Source organism: Pocillopora verrucosa, chromosome 10 (assembly GCF_036669915.1).
Source record: "Pocillopora verrucosa isolate sample1 chromosome 10, ASM3666991v2, whole genome shotgun sequence".
NCBI classification, from domain to species: domain Eukaryota; kingdom Metazoa; phylum Cnidaria; class Anthozoa; order Scleractinia; family Pocilloporidae; genus Pocillopora; species Pocillopora verrucosa.
In genome coordinates, this window is record NC_089321.1 from 1,083,818 (window position 1) to 1,103,005 (window position 19,188).

At 37.7% G+C, this 19,188-nt stretch overlaps 2 protein-coding genes across 4 annotated transcripts; one reads left to right on the forward strand and one right to left on the reverse strand.

The window, feature by feature from the left end:
• The first annotated feature begins 2,666 nt into the window (after nucleotides 1-2,666).
• Nucleotides 2,667-18,665, forward strand: LOC131800093 (methyltransferase-like protein 27). 2 transcript variants are annotated; one of them, XM_059117775.2, is made up of 4 exons: nucleotides 2,667-2,822; nucleotides 16,589-16,721; nucleotides 17,561-17,933; nucleotides 18,417-18,665. In XM_059117775.2, the coding sequence occupies exons 2-4, from the start codon at nucleotides 16,590-16,592 to the stop codon at nucleotides 18,593-18,595; spliced, it is 684 nt and encodes a 227-aa protein (XP_058973758.1). In that variant the 5' UTR covers nucleotides 2,667-2,822; nucleotide 16,589; the 3' UTR covers nucleotides 18,596-18,665. The 2 variants fall into 2 exon arrangements, with proteins under 2 accessions (XP_058973758.1, XP_058973757.1); XM_059117774.2 differs by lacking the exon at nucleotides 2,667-2,822 and adding an exon at nucleotides 8,589-8,784.
• LOC131792642 (DNA ligase 1-like) lies at nucleotides 4,512-13,956 on the reverse strand. Of its 2 annotated transcripts, XM_066173406.1 has the most exons (12): nucleotides 13,629-13,947; nucleotides 12,631-12,746; nucleotides 11,955-12,037; nucleotides 11,507-11,586; nucleotides 10,868-10,960; nucleotides 10,494-10,581; nucleotides 10,226-10,265; nucleotides 9,547-9,663; nucleotides 8,991-9,116; nucleotides 8,241-8,276; nucleotides 6,338-6,398; nucleotides 4,512-6,152 (listed from the first exon to the last, which is right to left on the reverse strand). In XM_066173406.1, the coding sequence occupies exons 1-12, from the start codon at nucleotides 13,639-13,641 to the stop codon at nucleotides 5,875-5,877; spliced, it is 1,131 nt and encodes a 376-aa protein (XP_066029503.1). In that variant the 5' UTR covers nucleotides 13,642-13,947; the 3' UTR covers nucleotides 4,512-5,874. The 2 variants fall into 2 exon arrangements, with proteins under 2 accessions (XP_066029503.1, XP_066029504.1); XM_066173407.1 differs by lacking the exons at nucleotides 4,512-6,152; nucleotides 6,338-6,398 and adding an exon at nucleotides 6,412-7,765 and having other exon boundaries at nucleotides 13,629-13,956.
• Nucleotides 18,666-19,188: the final 523 nt, after the last annotated feature.

A 19,188-nucleotide genomic window follows, 5' to 3' on the forward strand; every position in this document is an offset into this window, starting at 1 on the left:
TGCTACACACGGCGATCTTTTTTTTCAAACTAAGTTGATGTTGTATTTTTCGGTGCGATGGTCATTATTATCATTATTATCACCATGTAATTTTCGCTTTAACGGAAACTAGACGCTCGAGGAGCGTTAACTCGGGCTTCGTATCGAGCGTTTTACTTGAACATTCACCACTGGATAGTTTGGCATAATTGACTCTAAGCAGGTCTCGCATACTGGGGCTCTATATTTATTCAAGGAGTCATCATTTTCTTCTTCATTACCATTTCATTTATCAGTTTCTCTTGCATCATACACCAATGCAGCATCACTATCTGTTGTTGCATTGTTTGATGTAGCCTGTTGATGTGTATCATTATCGTCTGCATCATTTTGTAAAGCCATGAGATAGCTATCAATATTGTTAATATCAACTAGTATATCTATGTACAATGGATTATGTACTTTAATTTGAACTAGTTAAGAACTTGCTTGAAAATAAACATGTCCTCTAGAATGTAACTTTCTTTTAAGCTTAAGTATTATTATACCAGATCTGTCAGGTGGACAAGGGAGTTTATTATATGTCTGATCACATTCTACAGGTACATTGCATATTGCACCTTTAATTTTTCTCTGTTGTCCTCTATACAGGACCACAATCTTCTCAAATACTATTCGTTGAGCTATTAGCATTTGTTCTAGTTTTTCTAGTAAGGATAGTTCTTTGAGTATTTCATCCACATACATATTATTCACCATAGCCTTGTCGGAAATGAGACTAAAGAATCTGCTATGTTCCGAAACTTCACGTTTTACTTTATAAAATCAACTTAACCTCCCTCTCTCTCTCACCGTTCTCTGTCTCACGCTCTGGTCTCTCTCATTTTAAATATATAATATGATCCTATTGTTCAATCATCTGTCACTTATCGCAAAAAATCAACCGGAAATCAATTAACGCTGAATAATCTCTCACAGCCTGGCAATTTTTCTTTTATGACCTTTGAATGACATGTGTTGCATATATACTGTTTTCCATCAAATGACTGTTGAATATTGAAATATGTTTGGCAAGGGTACTTCTTATTTATGCATGTTATTACTGATTTTCAATAAAGTATAAATTTCCTATAAAGTATAGATTTCACGGAAGAGCTAGGCTTAGATATTTAACCTTTTACTGTTCAAGTTGCTTCCGTCAGTATCCGTTGCCGTTGTTAGCGCAACCTTCTAAGTTGTGTTCATGAACATTCTTGATTTTTTCAGCGTGTGAGGTGTTCGTCTCAGCATCATAGTTTGTTGTTAAATCGGCTGTCACATTTTTTCCAGTATTTTCGTAGTTTGAACTCACATGGCTCATTTGTTATCTCGTGAGAACTAGTCTGAACTTTGCACATTTGGCTAGCTTTCAAGCTATAGAGTTCTTGGACCGGCCTATTCCGAAAACGCTCGACATCATTTTGTATGTGAGATGAGCGTATAAGCCAGGAATCTTTACAACGCGGTCCTCACAAAACACAGTATTCTGTAAATTATGTTGTTTACGAAGAACGAGCACACGATAACACAAGTTGTCGCACTCTCATCCCGTTTCTGCGGTTTACGCAAGGAACGCCTGAGACCATGACCCCCTTTTAGCGACCAAGAACGGCTTGCATTATGTGATATTATTCTAGGATACAAAGAATGAGAAATGTAGATAAACAGTGAATGTTGTCGATACAGTGAATGTTGATATAGTCGTTTTTTGATAACCTGTTGCATACTTTATGAACATATAAGTCAATTTTATGTTATGTTGATCGTACGTTAAAGAATAAAACTAAACAAAATGAGATTCTTCTACTGTTTTAGAGGAAAATCAATCCTTTCAATTATGCAACAAAACCCAGTAAAGGCACAAGATTCTTCTCAATAGAATATTCAGATTTCAGAAGAGCACAAAGACTTTATCAGCAAGAGTGGTTTTGAATGTGATTCTTCACACAAGCAAAGTCAATCTCAGCAGAAGAATGATCAATTTAAAAATGAATGTCCATTCTTGGGTGAAGGACAAATATTCTCACGGGGAGTCTAAGAAACTGACATTCAAAGAGAATTTAACCAAAGAGTGATTTAGAGTGAATTCATAGAAATAGTGTTTTGGCTGTTGATGGAATTCTCGTCCCTTCGAAAGTGAGATGTGAGGCTATTTTCGGTAAAATGACCGAACGATTGAAAATCCAATTTTAAAATTGTTCTCCAGTGTCAAATAAATGATTAATTAGGTCTACACGCACTATTTATGTCAGTTTGGATACGTATGTTAAGGTGACACTCTGGTTTAAATCTATCAACGAAATAGGTTATTACTTACAAAAAATATATATAATAGCATAAAACATTTATGGTATGGTTGTCAAAGAGGTTTACGTTTAAACTCGGAGTTATGTGTTATAGCGCCGAAAGAAAATCTATACCTGTAGTTATCAACTTTAGTATTGATGTCGAAGCATATCGGAGTTCACTTTTCATGGCAAGTTTTAAATTTTGATCATCGCTTCTTGCAAAAGCCCTACCGAAAAAAAAATGACACATCTCCCTCCCCTTTTTCGCCATTCACCCTCCCTGTACCCCTAAGGAATGTGCCGGCCCAAGCGAAGGTCAAGAAGATCGCAACAAAAATTCGAGTCAGGGCAGGAGTTGAGTACTTTTACGGAAAGCGCGTGATGCATCTGGTTAAACTGAGAAGCACCGATTACTCACGCAACAGACCTGTGTGGACTGCGGTATAAGCATCGCTTAGAGCGACCTGCTAGCAGCCTATTAAGAGAGCACGTCAAGCAAAGACCATCTCTATTCAGGTTGGTAAATTTATGTGCACATCGAAATTAGTAACGCTTTTTTTTTTTTCGTTTTATGTCAAGTTGGGTTAATTTCGTGATAACAGGAAACTGGGTGAGCTATAAGCGCAAAAGTCTACCTCTCTTCAGGACAATATGCCTTTTACTTCCATGTTGTTGCCTTGTTATGGAAATAAATTCAAGTTTCCGATAAGATTGATCGACTGAGATATAAGGTACAAGTTCTAGAAAAGGGAAAAGCGAGTTGTCACAGAATCAAGAGTAGCAGGCGGGTGGAATGTTTCAGACAATGAAGGACCGATTGATTAGGTAGGTTTTTTTTTTTTGTGGCGGCCCGATGAGATCTAAATAAAAGATTTCGTTCGCTCTGCAAAAATTAGCCAGTTAAGGATTCTTTTACACTGCTTGAGATCTCCTCTATCAAATGGCAAGCGATTCCAAAAATGGTGCTCATTTCCTTGTTGACGAAATATTCGAATCTTATTGGGCTTAACAAAAAATCACTTTGTTATCTCCTCTCACAAAATCTGTCTCAGACCGGTGGAAATGATGCCGAATTCCTACAGAAATCCTCTTGTAAGCCTGTTTAATGAGAATACTTGAGGATTTATTAGAAATACTAAGAACAAAGCAAGGTCCTCGACAGCATACATTTGTGATCAGGCGGTTCAATTTCCTGATGTTGGACGTTTGGACCCTTCTCGACCTAAAGAATTTACATGATCAACCTACGTAGCGGTTTCGTGCTAGATACAGTGTTTGCTGTTTTTGCTGTAATTTCACGCCAATACACGACTTTCATAATGGCGGACATCGCGTGAGTCCAGGATCGAGTTGCATGAAAACGGGGTCAGAAAGGCCACACTATCGCGTCGCGTCCCTATTCGTTTGTTAAGGCGAGTAGTTCGAATATTTCAAATCCGACATTTCTTACGGAAAACGATATACCTGGCGCTTCTCTTCTTGGAAGGAAACCTGAGGAGTTAAAAATCTCAGAGATTAAATTTTAGCTTAAATGTTGTAGAGACGCGGTGAAGCGAGTGCATGACTACATATGACCCTGATTTCTGGGTCGAACAAGGGCAGAAACTGCTTTCTAATTACTTTGAACATTTTATTAAGTTGCTTATGGAAAGCTTTTCAATTGAAATTGTCTGGCAAATAACAACAGTGATTGTGAAGTCTTGTGAACAACCTACAGTTTTCCTGCAAAAGCTATTTTGTTATGACATCTCTGGTTTTTTCAACAGAATTGGTAATACCATGCTTCTACATTCAAATATTCTTAATTGGGATCAATATTTGTTTCTGGGCAACCGAGCTCGAAATAGGTGACTCGAGCTCGAAAGCCTATCCGAGCTCGAGTCACAACTCGACTAGAAGGATCCTGAGCAACCGAGCTCGACATAAGTGACTCGAGCTCGAAAGCCTACCCGAGCTCGTTCAGCTCGGTCGGACACGAGCTCGATTTGATTCGAGCGCGATTACCAAATCGAACTCGATTACAAAGATTGTGACTCGAGCTCGGGTAGGCTTTCGAGCTCGAGTCACTTATATCGAGCTCGGTTGCTCAGAAACAAATATTGATCCCTTAAGGAAGCAGGCGAATGTAAAAATTGAAATGTTAACTATTCGGTATCAGTTTTCTTACGACACCGTTATCGAGCTCATTGTAATGCAGGAACTAGCTAAGAACGCTTTCTTACACTTGTGTATCGCCCATAAATGGGTTCTCTATTCTTTCTTATTTCGTGGCTGCTAAACTACCGAAAATTACGAAACTTCGTGACCAGATGATGACGCAACTTTTTTGGGTCTTAACCTCTCTTCCCCTCAGCCCCTTCCCCGTTAATATGAGAATAATCCAGAATATTTAAAAGAGATATGGTAAGGGATGGGACATTCATTTTATTGTTGAAACAGGTGTATGTTAGTGTCTAACAAAATGCTCTCCTCCTTTGACGTTCCCTTTCTACCACATATTTAAAGATAACTTTCAACATGCCATTGTAAAGTGCACATGCTATTTGCAAAATTTATTAAAATTCATAATTGATAAATACGCATGATTACCAGCTGATTAATCATAACCACTAAATACTTAATGGATAAAAAAACATGAACATAAATAGAATACAAACTATTTTAAACACTTGCATTAATTTTTTAACCCTCTAACCCCTAGAAGGGATAAACATGAAACTTCTCCCCAGAATATCCTTACATTATCCAACAAATAGGTAATGAGAATACTCATGTTTATCAGGTAGAAATTGTCATCTTGATCCAATACCCAATTTGCATAAGCTATCTACAAGGAATTGTGTAGCAGCTTGAGGGGACAATTAAGAAACAGTTTCAAAAGATTGAGAGTTAACTTTTAATTAACAACTGCCCTACATCTGTTGAATGTGATACAGCACAACAACAATAATTTATATTTTTCTTTGATCAAAATTTATAAACATGCATGATTACTTAGTGAGTAATTATAACCACTAAATACTTAATGAATAACAAACATTAACATAATTAAACAACAAACTAGTTTAAAAACTTGCATTCATTTTTTCACCCTTTGACTCCTAGAAGTGATTAACCCTTTAACTCCCAGATTGAATTTTTAATTCTCCTTACTATCAACCATACAATTCTTATGATGTTAGGTCAGAGAATTTAGTATTGATCAACTAATTAACCCAAAATTGATATTCTTCTTTGGTCTCTTCACTTATCTGGTTGATATTGTATTAATATTGTAGGGAGAAATTCTGTCTGGGTCACTCGTGGCAGTTAAAAGGTTAACAACTTCTTCCCATAAAATCCTTATGTTATCCAACAAATAGGTAACAAGAATACTCAAATTTATAAACATGCATGATTACTTACTGAGTAATCATAACCACTAAATACTTAATGAATAACAAACATTCACGTAATTAAATTACAAACTAGTTTAAAAACTTCCATTAATATTTTTCACCCTTTAACATCTATAAGTGATTAAGAAGTAACTTCTCCCCATAATATCCTTACATTATCCAACATCTGACTACTTCTTCAACTTCTTCCTTTGGCAGCCAGTTCTTTTTTCCCTTTTTTTCTTTTCCCCTTTGGCATTGATTTCCTTTATTTCTTCTTTTTCTACCTTTTCTCCTTCCTCACCTTCCATGCTGGCATCTTCTCTTCTACATTCTCCATCTTTATCTACTCTTGCGTCTTTTTTCTCTTCGCTCTTTTGCTTCTTCTTTTCTCTTTTCTCTTTCCTTTCCTTTTTTCTTCTGTTTTCCATTCTTCTTTCCTTTTTATAATGGTCTTGGTGGTCTTCATCTGTCAGTAAAAGTGATGATGGTTTAATCCCTTTAACAATCAACTCAGGCATTGGTAATGGATTTTACCACCACGTCATTATTGAGGTGATGCAATAAAGAGCATTTTAAGTCTTCTAAGATAATAATTTTGTTCACAAGTTTTGCTAGAAAACCTACCATAAACCTCATAAAGACAATTCTTACCCTCGACTGTCGTTTGCAGGATTTCCTGTTTGCCTAGTGGCACATTTCCCTTGAAGCAAACCTGCAAAGAAATGAAGGGAAGGGAAGTATGCTGCACAAAATGGATAACATGGTGATGAATAATTCAGCTTATAAGCAAATTCATCTGTACAGCATACCTCCCTCAAACATTTCCACTAGAGTAGATACCATTTGCATTGTCTTGCATGTTAATGTTAATGTTATTGTTAGCTTTTATAACAGTGTTACGCAAGTCAATGCCAATGTGTCATCTTCCATAGGGAATGGTGTATCAAAATTACTCTAGGGGAATTCCCTGCCACTCAAAACAAACATACTTAATAAATCCCTTTCTTCTTAAATTTTCATACCTACCATGCAGCTCATTCAAGTATCTCTGGGAGCACTTGATAATAATTGCGTTGAAGGAATTAATGAAATTCAATAACTAAAAGAGAATTTCCCTGTGAGCCTTTTCCCTGTCAAAGGGGAAAAGTCTGGGCAAACTCTCTGATTGTCTTGTCTCTACAAGAGCCTATTCATTCACCAGAAGGGGGAACATTCTTGCCAATCTTATAGTCAGGAGTGAAACAGTCTTTGTCAGTCTCACCCAGGTGTTACGGCACTAAGGCCTCATCCCTGGTCAAGAGAACAGTCTTGTCCATCTCCCCCAAGTGTCGCGGCACTAAGGCCTCGTCCCTGGTCAGGAGAACAGTCTTGTCAATCTCCCCCAAGTGTCGCGGCACTAAGGCCTTGTCCCTGGTCAGGAGAACAGTCTTGTCAATCTCCCCCAAGTGTCGCGGCACTAAGGCCTCGTCCCTGGTCAGGAGAACAGTCTCGTCCATCTCCCCCAAGTGTCGCGGCACTAGGGCCTCGTCCCTGGTCAGGAGAAGAACAGTCTTGTCAGTCTCCCCCAAGTGTCGCGGCACTAAGGCCTCGTCCCTGGTCAGGAGAACAGTATTGTCAATCTCCCCCAAGTGTCGCGGCACTGAGGCCTCGTCCCTGGTCAGGAGAACAGTATTGTCCATCTCCTCCAAGTGTCGCGGCACTAAGGCCTCGTCCCTGGTCAGGAGAACAGTCTTGTCCATCTCCCCCAAGTGTCGCGGCACTGAGGCCTCGTCCCTGGTCAGGAGAACAGTATTGTCAGTCTCCCCCAAGTGTCACTGCACAAAGGCCTTGTCCCTGGTCAGGAGAAGAACAGTCCAGTCAGTCTCCCCCAAGTGTCGCGGCACTAAGGCCTCGTCCCTGGTCAGGAGAACAGTATTGTCCATCTCCCCCAAGTGTCGCGGCACTGAGGCCTCGTCCCTGGTCAGGAGAAGAACAGTCCAGTCAGTCTCCCCCAAGTGTCGCGGCACTAAGGCCTCGTTCCTGGTCAGGAGAACAGTCTTGTCCATCTCCCCCAAGTGTCGCGGCACTGAGGCCTCGTCCCTGGTCAGGAGAAGAACGGTCTTGTCAGTCTCCCCCAAGTGTCACGGCACTAAGGCCTCATCCCTGGTCAGGAGAATAGTCTTGTCCCTATCCCCCAACAAGTGTCGTGGCAGTAAGGCATTATCCCTGGTCGGGAAACCGGCCTTGTCAGTCTCCCTTGAGTGTGTTGTGGTTTAGGAGAGAAACAATAGTCATTTGTCAAGTGTAAGATTTTGTTTGTCTGCCTAAGTTGTTGGATTTGCAAGATTTCCCTTTCCAGGAGAAAATGACAAATCAATTTTTAATTGTGAGGATTTATTTAAATGTTGTCAGGTGATGCTTATCTTGTTCCAGCATGTAATCAATAATAAATTCCAACCTAAGCCCTTAAATGCAGTCAGGTAATGCTTATCTTGTTCCAGCATGTAATTAATAATAAATTCCAAACTAAGCTCTTAATTGAGAACACAGTGTAAAACCAAAAAAGATTCCCTACCTGGTCATCTAGGAGAGCCTTGGCTTCCTCTGGATCCTAAATAGATTTGTGAAGATGTAATTGATATGTTACTGCTGAAATGATTGTTTCGTCTATTAAACCATCTAGCAAAACACCATTTGAAGTATAGGCACTAATTGAATATCGTGTACTGTAATTGAAATTGCGGAGAATACATATTATTCCTAAGTAAAACGTTCGTTTCCTCAGATTGCTCATGCCCAAATTTTCTTCTTTTCTCGTGAAGTTGCAAAGCATCTCGAAGTTGTCGAGCCATGTTACATAATGTGTGGAATATATGAAGTAAGATATGCGTTGTGCCGTATACATGACAAAGAAGATGAAAGATAACTGCTTTTCACAGCTACAATAACAGTAGTGGCCATTACTGGAGTTTTGTTGTGTCTTTACGGACGCTAACAGCCTTTGAAACGTTTGATAAATAACTTCGTGACGGTTCTGTACCGTGGAAAGAGGCGTAAGATCGCCCAGCACCAATCAAGAATTTCGGAATTTTTTACTCTGATAAATCGAAAAAGACAAGGTACGTTGTTTTAACTGAAGTAAAATTAAAGAACTTAATTAAATCAACGGGTTTATTTATTTTTCTTAAAGGTTTTGGCGGCTGCAATAATATTTTATTGTCTTATGATGTTATTTCAGTAACAAAGAGGGGAAAATTTGAACCCGACTGGGACTCTTGTTGTGTAAGAAAAAATCAGTATAATAGATACAAGTTTATGTACGTACCCTCTCGCAGATATCTAGCACCTCCTTGCCCAGAAGGGGATCTTGGTGTTTGACCACGTGCTTTTGTCTCTGCAGAGTAAAATTTAGGGGCATATTCTGTTGTGACCCTGCCCAGTCATACACCTCCTGTTAAGAGATAAAGTTCTTTCAAAAATGTCTCTAATGCGAATTGTAACTAGGAAAAATACAAAATAGCATGCAGTGGGCGGGTGCTCCTTTCATTTGGAAAGTGGGTTGCCTTTTAAACTAGAATTAGGGGTCTGGAGCAGCTTTTTTCTTGTCATGTATTGAGGGTACTTCAAATATTCAGTTAAACTGTAAATCAATATAATTCAGTTTTGTTTCCTCTGATCAGGAAGTATTTGTCAATGAAAAGAGGAGATTACTATATCTAAGTAAGTGACCATGTACATATATAAAATATCTAAATATCTTGAATAAAATGTATTATTTTAAATCCCTAGAAGAGAGAGATGGAAACATTGTGTTTATCATTCCAATAATTGATCATAAATGTATTCATATTAACCACTCATACACAAGTTACTGTAAATACCTGGAAAAGAGCAGTTGCTTTGAATTTGCGTTTCAGTCGGGTACTGCCATACCGTAGGATTATTGTAATGCCCTCTTTGTCCTCAGGCAGTACCCGCTGACCCCTTACCTCTCTTAACTATGAAATTAAAAGGGAAAAACATTTCTTATGTTTTGTTCTGCTGAACTTCGTTGACTTCATTCCAAGTAGAGAGGAGGGGGAATTAAAACACCAAAGAGGTCTGTCGGCCAGAAAATAACTGCAGCAATTATCTAGTAATTTTGAGAGGTTACCTTTACAAGCATTGCTGGAGCTATCTATGGAGTCGTTCTTTTGATTCCAATATTCTCTATTCATAGTGATGTAAACTTTTTACCTAATGTTATAGAAAGATTTTTTTCTTTCTTTTATCTCCTGGTTGGTCTTGTAGTATGTAGGCAATATTGGAAATTATTGTTTTTAAAAAATGAAAAGTTTTGCTCCTACTCATCACCAAAGACACTAGCATGACATTAAATATTTGATGAATACTCCAGGACATACTTCTCTATGTTCATTGGCCTGGTTTTTCTGTTGACATAAACTTATACTTTTATCATTCATCAATGTCAAAACTTTATGAATTGGCTTTAGTGGAACGCAACATATTGTAAGGATATGTTAGAGACATTTTAGAGGTATGTAATATTATACTATTCACCTCCATATCCATCTTAGTGGTTTGATCCTCCTTTTTATTGCTGACAGAAAAATATAGAACAATTTGCCTCAGTTAGGTACACTTTGAAACCTGGACTGTAAAAGTGGTACATGTAGCATGTTTTTTCTGAAAGTAAGTTAGGTGCTACAAGCAAATTTGGGCCACTGTTTGATTTAATATGGTTCTCTATGACTCGTATATGAGTCATGACAAGTGTCTACTTTATGGGATTAATAATAAAGGAATTTTGTTGAGCTGATTATCTTACCATTTCTTCTTTAAATTCAGAAGGGCCAATTGGCCCTGCTGAATGCAATCTTCAATGTCACCCATGTTGATGTTGGCAAGGGTCTGGCCTAAACAAAACAAGTTATGAACTTTCAAGGAAGAGTGTCTTTCAACATTGCAACTTTTGGTGTTGGCAAGGAAGGTAATCTCAACTACTGCAAAAGATGTTTCCTCTTTTTCCTTGCCAATATCTTGTGTATCATTTTCATCCTTCTGTCAAGTGCATATTGTATTTTCATTGTGATTGCATGATTGAAAGGGTAAGTGCTGTACTGTGTATGTTTGAAAAGTGCAGATTACAGAAAATGGTAAATAATGTATGTATGAAGGTTACTCTTAAATATGAAAACCTACCTGAAAAACGTTCAACCAGGACTGGCCTGCCAGAGGTTGGTGCCAGGAAAAAAATCTGACTCTCGTCATTATTTAGGCCAAACTTTGATATCACTGAAAAAAGAAAGATTTTTACGAAACTCTCTATGATAAAATAGTAGTATCCATCTGCAATTGATGTAAACTACTTGAACAATAAATAACTTGAGAGAAAAATTTTTTAATCAGCTTTGAATGGTAAATCTTTGAGTGAAGTTGTTGGTGATAATATATCAAAACATAGTATACTCGCCACAATGAACAACACCAACTCTTTTTACAGTATATCATTATTGTAAGTTCTATTTTATTACATTTACCATAGTATCCAATTTTAAAATGTTTTAACGATGACAACTTTCCAGTAAAACACAATGTAGTTATGTGCAGCTGAGTGCTGCAGAGGGCATCCATTATCTGTAAGGTCTATAATTACTGAAGGGAACCTTTTTTACCTGTCATACTTTTATCATGTTTGTGTGTAAATGTATGGACAATGATCAGATGAAAGCTGACTAAACGGAGAATTTTTCTGGCTTTCTTCTTGAATTGCTATACTGCTTAATTCTCTTCAGTGTACACCATCTATACCAAGAATCAGCTTTGGGATAATTGATTTACCTCTTCTCCCACTTGCACTCTCCATACATGCCATCCAGTAGTACAGATCAACTGATAATGTTTGGAGCATGCTACAAATTCTGCAGATAGTTAAAAATAGAAACAAAACTGATTACTTTTAAGGATTTGTTGACAAATGGGAATTATTCTCACTTTGATAACCTGAGTATGGAATTTGATATAAGTTGGAAAATTGTAAAACATGTGCATACTCTAGTTGTTGGAGTGTTGTGTCATGTCATGTTTAGTAACATAATGCTATGACTTCTGGAAATGGCTGATATATGACCTGTCTCAGTTTCTGACCAGGAATCCCTTAGCCTTTATTTGAATTTCTAGTACTAGGCAATGAAATTTGAACTTCAAGGTAATGCTGTCTTAATAACTACACTGTAGCTGTACAGGCACAAGATCCTAATTTTAAAACAACAAACAGCAAGCAGCTAACCTTTGCACAGGATCAAAATTATCGCCCAGTTTTATGATAATTAGTGTAAACATTTTAAAATCTCTCTTTGCCTGGTAGCATATCTGCAAAAAAGCAAGCAAGAGAAGCATTTAATTGAGGAAAATTTGGTTTTTTCAGAGAAATCTACTTTTCCAGTTCTTTAACAGAATTGAAATGTGTTTGGAAGGAGAGTTTGATTTGAAATTTCTTTGTAATGATAGTGGTCCTTGTTGCAAATGCTATTAAGAATGCAGAGGAAGGGGTTGTTGCTGGACAATTTATTTTTGGGTATTCTTTGGGGTGTTTTGATTGGGTAGGAGCTTAATGGAAACCTGTTGAAAGCCAAATCACTAAAATTTAAGTCCTATTTCTTCTTTTCCCTCCCTCAGTGAAAGGGAAATTGAAGCATTACGTAGAGCTTTATGTAGTTTCACTCAAATACCTTGTATGCTTAGAGTAGGGAGCCCCTATAACCACATTAGTCGCAACTCTAACATGCACACTAGGTTTTGTAGTTATGGTGTAGCACTTTTTTGTAGCCACATGCAAAGGAAGTGGACAAAAATGTACATGTATGGAACCTTCCACACATATCTTTGCATTTTTCGCATATGTTTAGCACACTAGTTAGACACAGATTTCCATGTATAGTGGAGCTATAATATTCAATACTAGCCTCTTCAAAGGTGAGATTTAAGAAGACAGGTAAGGACTCTAGCACAGCATAGTTTTGGTAAAGTTCCCTCTCACATAGAAGTACCTCCTCCACCCTGTCCAGTCTCCCTAATGCCACTAGGGAAGCAAATAACCAACACAATTGAATTTGTTAAGTGGTACACATGAAAGAAAGACATTAAGCTCGAGTCACTGTCACTTATGTCGAGCTCGGTTGCTCAGGATCCTTCTAGTCGAGTTGTGACTCGAGCTCGGATAGGCTTTCGAGCTCGAGTCACCTATTTCGAGCTCGGTTGCCCAGAAACAAATATTGATCCCTTAATTGTCGTGAATTTACTAGTTGACTGGGAATTAAAACCTTACATGAATAAATTCTTACTGGTTTGTAGTTTTAATTTGTAGTGGGTTAAAATTTGTCCAACCAGTTTGATTTTTAATCTGCTTTGTTTCAAAGTATGCTAAAGAATACAAAGGAAAATTAAAACCAAACTGGTTTAAACATTTTGCACCAAAGGTAATTTAAACACAACAAAGACAACATGGTCTTTACAGACAGAAAAGAAGTCACTCAATTATGATGTAACCCTTACAATAAATAGTCAGAACAGAGGGGAAAATGTTGTCTTTATCTTAATACCCAATTTGTAGCCCCTTACAATCTCGGGAGAGAAGAGATTTGTAGGCAATTTATGGGTTAAGTAATTCATTCATGCCCCACACGAATGTGATATTCACATTGATGTTATGTTAGTTTGTGCATTACAACAGAATGCACACACTGCCCACATCTGGTTTATAATTCCCATTTGATGTAGTGGAACAACTCTGTCCCAGATGCGAAAATTCTTAATCTTGTTAAAGGCAGGTTCAACGTGTATCTGTAAACTTGCAATTTCCTGTGTTTTTACCACATCTTCTACAGCCATCTGAGTAGATGCTCCAAGAAAGGGTGGCAAATTTAAACTGACTTCCAAAGGCAACAAATCCTAAACTATGAACCTTTATCTGCCATAATGGAGTCTTTGTCATCAAATGGTAGATTTAAGAATCCACTCCATCTGACAATTTCTCGATCAGAGATAGAACCTGTATACAGTTGATACAATCTGTTCTTTCTTGTATTCAAGCGAAATCGGAGACGATAACATGTTTAATTATCCTCCAACTTATACGACAGGATTTGTCCAGAACTAAAGTATATTCCCCAGGGTTATTTAAGACCATATAAATCGGGTTCAATAACTTGACTTGACTTGAAGGGTTATTTAAGACCATATAAATCGGGTTCAATAACTTGACCGGCTTAGAAGGCATTTCCGGTGCGTGAGTATCGATGACTGAACCAAAACAACTTGCGCATGAAACATTATCCCAAACCCTGACACAATGGACAAGATAATTTTATCGCATTCCTACGAGGTAAAATTTTGAAATAGGGTTAAAGGTTACTTCCCACCTTCGTGGGTGTCCTTCGGGAAAAAATTCGTACGCGCGTTAGTTGCAATAAAATCCGAGCAAACTATATATCAGAAGAAAGCTTAATTAATAACTGCAGGTAACGATGAAAATATAAGTTAAGCGACTTGTCTTTTCAGGAAGTTTCAGGAGCCAGTAAGGCGTGAAACGACCGAAAATTCTTCTATTGAATATATCGGGTATCGGATGCCGCAGTACGAGCAAAATGTCTGCACAGAACAAAGTGTGTCGGGCTTTTGATATTCTGATTGATTGTTTAGATATCGGCATCTAATGGAGTCTGTCTTTTTGTCGAGGGTAGAGGGTCGAGGGTTTCATGTCGATGGCGAGGGTACAGTGTCGAGGGTACCTTTTTTCCCATTTTTTTCTTTTTTTCTAATTAATGAAGAAAAATTAAACCGATTTTAACTAAAATAATAAAAAATAATTAAAGAAAAAAAAAATTTTCAAGATACGGATTGCACGTGGACATCAAATTTTTTTCACATGGACATCGTGGACATCGCCGCAAAAAATAGCGAGTTGGGGAGGGGTAAGATTGTGAATAGCACGTGGACATCCCAGTTCGTTTTTAAAAACCTGATTGTTTTAAAATAATTAAATTAAGAACCCACAGAAAGCTCATATTCGCCGAATGATCGGCGATCATAAATCTGGTTAGATTTCCCGTGTTATTGTAACATCACGAAGCGAAGAAATATGACCAAAAGAAGCAAAGAAAAAGCGCGATGTCTTTATAGATAGTTTCAAACATGGGGTGTAATCCAGCTGTTAATGAAACTCTCCTGACATGTCCAAGCTCCAGACAATAAAATTTACCGAGCAGAGTCGGTCACATTTACTGACTTCTACGTTTTTCCAACGGAAAATATCGGCAAGCAACATTAGCCACCACAGTTCCACTTCGCAGGTTTCGTAGGTTTTTACGCAAGAAGTGATTGGCAGCGGCCTGGGCTAATTGGAAAACAAACCAAGGGAAGTCGCGAGGAATACCTGATCGCGATTTCCGATGTCGGTGATTAACTCCTTTGTTTGCGAAACAGATTAAATCGATATTTGCGCTTTCCCACATGGCACACTCTAAATTCCCCAAATAGCATATTCTCCTCTTAAAAACCAAAATTCTTATCAGAATAATCATTTTAATGGTGATTCTTTCAAGAATCTTGAAACAAGATTGAATAGAAGAGAGAATTCTTGTGGTAAGAATGCATTACATCTGAATATCTTTAGAAGAACCTCTATTTCAGAAGCTCTTGCCCCAAGAATCGGGAATTCTTTTCTCGAGAACGAGAATTCTTTTCAGCAGGCAATGAAGTAGAGAGTTCTTCTGCATATAATTTTTATTGCAAATCTCATGCACAGAATTGCAATTTCAAAAACTCTTGCTACAAGAATCAGGAATTCTTTTCTCAAGTAGGAGAATTCTTTTTAGCAGGCAATGAAGCAGAGAGTTCTTCTGGAAAGAATATTTAATGACAAATCTTACGAACAGAATTGCAATTTCAGAAACCCTTTCCACAAGAATCCGGAATTATTTTTCTCAAGAACGAGGATTCTGGCAGGCAAATAAGTAGAAGGTTCTTCTGGAAAGAATGTTTAATTGTAGATCTTGTGAAAAGAATCGCAGTTTCAGAATTCATTAGATAAGAGGAAGAACCTCTTATGACCAAAATTTTATTAAGTTAACCTCTTTGGTAATTATAGACCAAATTATCTGATGAAGTCTGATAAAGCTTTGCTTCAATACAGCGGTGGAGTAGGTACAAGAACGATTCGCTGGGAAAACGAAATACGATGCCGTAGCCGCGATAATTTACATTAAATTTTCAACATTCTCATGAACATTCTCAACACCAAAATTAATAACTTTGGAAGCGAAAGACTTACCTGGAGGTTTGAGCAGTTCCAAAATAGTCCTTAAATTTTTGTTTTTGGAATCTGTTGTGATAGCAGGTGAAATGAGAAAAGAGAAATGCGTGATGCTAAACGTTTGGTAACCGCTCTATATCCGACTTCGGTTGCGCGGGCTCAATAAACGTTTTTAACGGCTTTCAAAAAAGTGCGCCGAATAATAGGTTTGTCGTTGCCTTGAGAATATTTTTAGATTTTTTAATATATAAGATGGTTGTTTTTTTATCTTTAAATATGATTTTCCATGATATTTCCCCTGAGCTAAGTTGAACTCGGAAATAGTTAAGGATAGGATTAGGAAGTAACAGGTTGTAGTCGATCGACTGTAATCATTAGAATGAAGTAACTGTGTGAAATGGGACCTATGACAGATTTTAATTTAATTAAGTTTATACTATATTGTAGGAAAAGAATTTTAGTGAATTAAAATTTATGATTTCATTATGTAAGTAACTAAGTATTTCAAAATGTTTCATTAAAGAGTATTATTATTCTCAAGTTTTAAAAAAAAACTATTATTATTATTATTATTATTATTATTATTTATTCATTTATATGTCTTTTTTAAGAATGGCTACAAAAGATCATGTCGCTGGCTATGCAAAGTATTTTGGGAGTAGATTTGCAAACTTATCTCCAGAAGCAACAACAGAGGAGCAGATAAAAGATGTGTACAAAGAATGGGCGAGCAAGTTTGATGAGGTAATTCCTTACAGCCAGGAGCTGAGTAGCGATATTGTGAGCTATTTTTTTCAAAGCACAGAACAAATTTAACCCTTTTACCCCAAACAGTAAACGGTTTCTAATTTCTTCTTACAGTATCCCCCTTGATTCAAATCTACATGTCATGAGAATAATGGAGATGATCACCAATAAGAAGCCTGACGACCAAAAAAGTTCTCCTTGGTATTACTATAGGAAATGTAGAGAGATCGGCGCCGAGAAAATGAATACTAATGTTAGAGAGTCTCCTTCGAGGAGACTCAGAAAAATTATTTCAATGAGATATGAAAACAAAAAAAGGAAAGAAAAATAACACAAGAATGATGAAGGGTGGTTAAGGTTGGTAAAGTTTAAAGCGATTTACATATGACGAGCTTAAGAATAATTTTGTACAAAAGTTAATGTACAGCTGTTGCTCATTAATTCCAGTGCAAGAGGTACGGTTAATACATGAGGATACCACGGGCCTGCGCATGACTAATTTATCCATGGAACTGCTGATCGCAGAATCGGTGAACCTTTCGAAACTGAAGATCTTGGAACTTGTAAAACCGAGGGAAATAACTGTTTTTTTTTTACTAAGTAGGGCAACAACAAAATTCTCTATCTTCCACAAGTTTCGCCGTTCAGCGGTTCGCAATTCTGTTCATAAGTCAAACCGCGGGGTCTTTAGTGATATATTCCTCCAGAGAAGAATGTTCCCTGAACTTATGCGATGGTTCAAACACATACTACGCGCTGATATTTTGCGAGTTAGCGAGCAATGAGCAAAATTCTCTCGCGTATTATCCATTGCAAGCTAATTAATTTCTTTACAGGAAAACTCTAACGCACGGATCGTCTGCCACAAGCCCCAAGCTGAATGCTTAGACTCTGCCATTAAGAAATACCTGGACAAACCGAAAGAGGAAATTAAAATCATTGATTGTGGAGCTGGCACGGGCAGGGCTGGTGTCGAGCTTAACAAACTTGGGTACACCAACCTGTGTGCTCTGGACATTTCACAAGAAATGTTGGATGAGGCGAAGAAGAAAAAAATCTACCAAAAATTTATCTGCGCCCCTCTAAATGACCAGCAAAGTCCTGAGGTTAAAACCGGAGAGTACGACGCCATGATTTGCATTGGTACGCTGGCTTCTGCGCATGTCAAACCTGCAGCTTTGGTTGAAATGATTCGGATGATCAGGACTGGTAAGCTTAAAAGTAGTTAGATAGTCCCATTTCATAACATAGTGTGGTCGCTCTGGGAATGACACTGGTGAGGTAAGAGACGTTTCCCCAAGTTGAACAGACGAATATATTGAAGTTTTTTCATCTATTAGAGTTTCGAATGTGAAACTCGCGGCTTGGAGAGATTCAAAATGGTGACGTTCATGGTTGAATTCTGAGCTCGTTTGAAGATGGTATATGAAAGGATAGGTAACTTTTAAAATCTCAAATTGCGATCAGTGAAATATCTTCATATACAAATTTTGATGGCCGAGAAGCAAATCGTATAAGTTATCTATAGCAAAGTTTGCCTTTAGCCCTCCTCCCCCATTCCCCCAACCCACCCCCACTCAACGAAAAAAAGCAACAGATGTTCTGGAAGTGGAAAGAAGTACTTCAGCAATGTTTCCCTAAATTAAGGGGCGCTGAGTCAAAATTTCTTTCTTCTTTTGGTTTCCATCGCAGGTGGTCTGGTGAGTTTTAACATTCGGTATGGTGAGCTAGAAGTCTACCAACCAAAAATGGAAGAGCTGGAGAAAGCACGCAGCTGGGAAAAAGTATCTAAAGATACAGTGCCTCAGTTTGATGTAGATGACATGCCTCCGACTTCTACTTTCTTTGTTTACAAAGTCTTGAAATGTTAGTGCTACCACTAACAAGACCACAACGAGGATGAAGTAGATGAATCAAATCTTTTGAGAATAAAACACAGGTTTTTTCTGGAAACAGATTGTCTTTTCCTCTTTGACCTTTAGCTACAGAGAATCTATTTCCATGGTAGATTAAATTACTCTGTGCTGAAAGAAGTGAATTCATCAGACAAATAAGGGTCTATTTGTATAGGTAATCACATGATTTCGAGTGCAATTTGGAATAAATAAGCACGAGTAAATTTTTTTAAAAACTAACAAAATTGCACGAGCCCGTAGGGCGGGTTCAATTTGTGGTCTTTGAAAAAATTAACAAGTGCTTGTTTATTCCAAATTGCACGAGAAAAATCATGTGATTACGTGTTACTAACATACATGGAAAAATACAAGATGGCTTATCATAATGAAGCATGAGCAAAGCGCGCGCATCAAGTGCAAAAATGAAGAAATGTAAAATGATTTCCGTGTTTACATAGCCTGATGTAAACACGTGAGAGGTTGGGAGAACACGAGATAAGCTTAGGAAACCATCGATAAAGAGCTTTCTAACTTACAGCTTAGGTGCAGGAATTTCTTTTCGTTCCCTA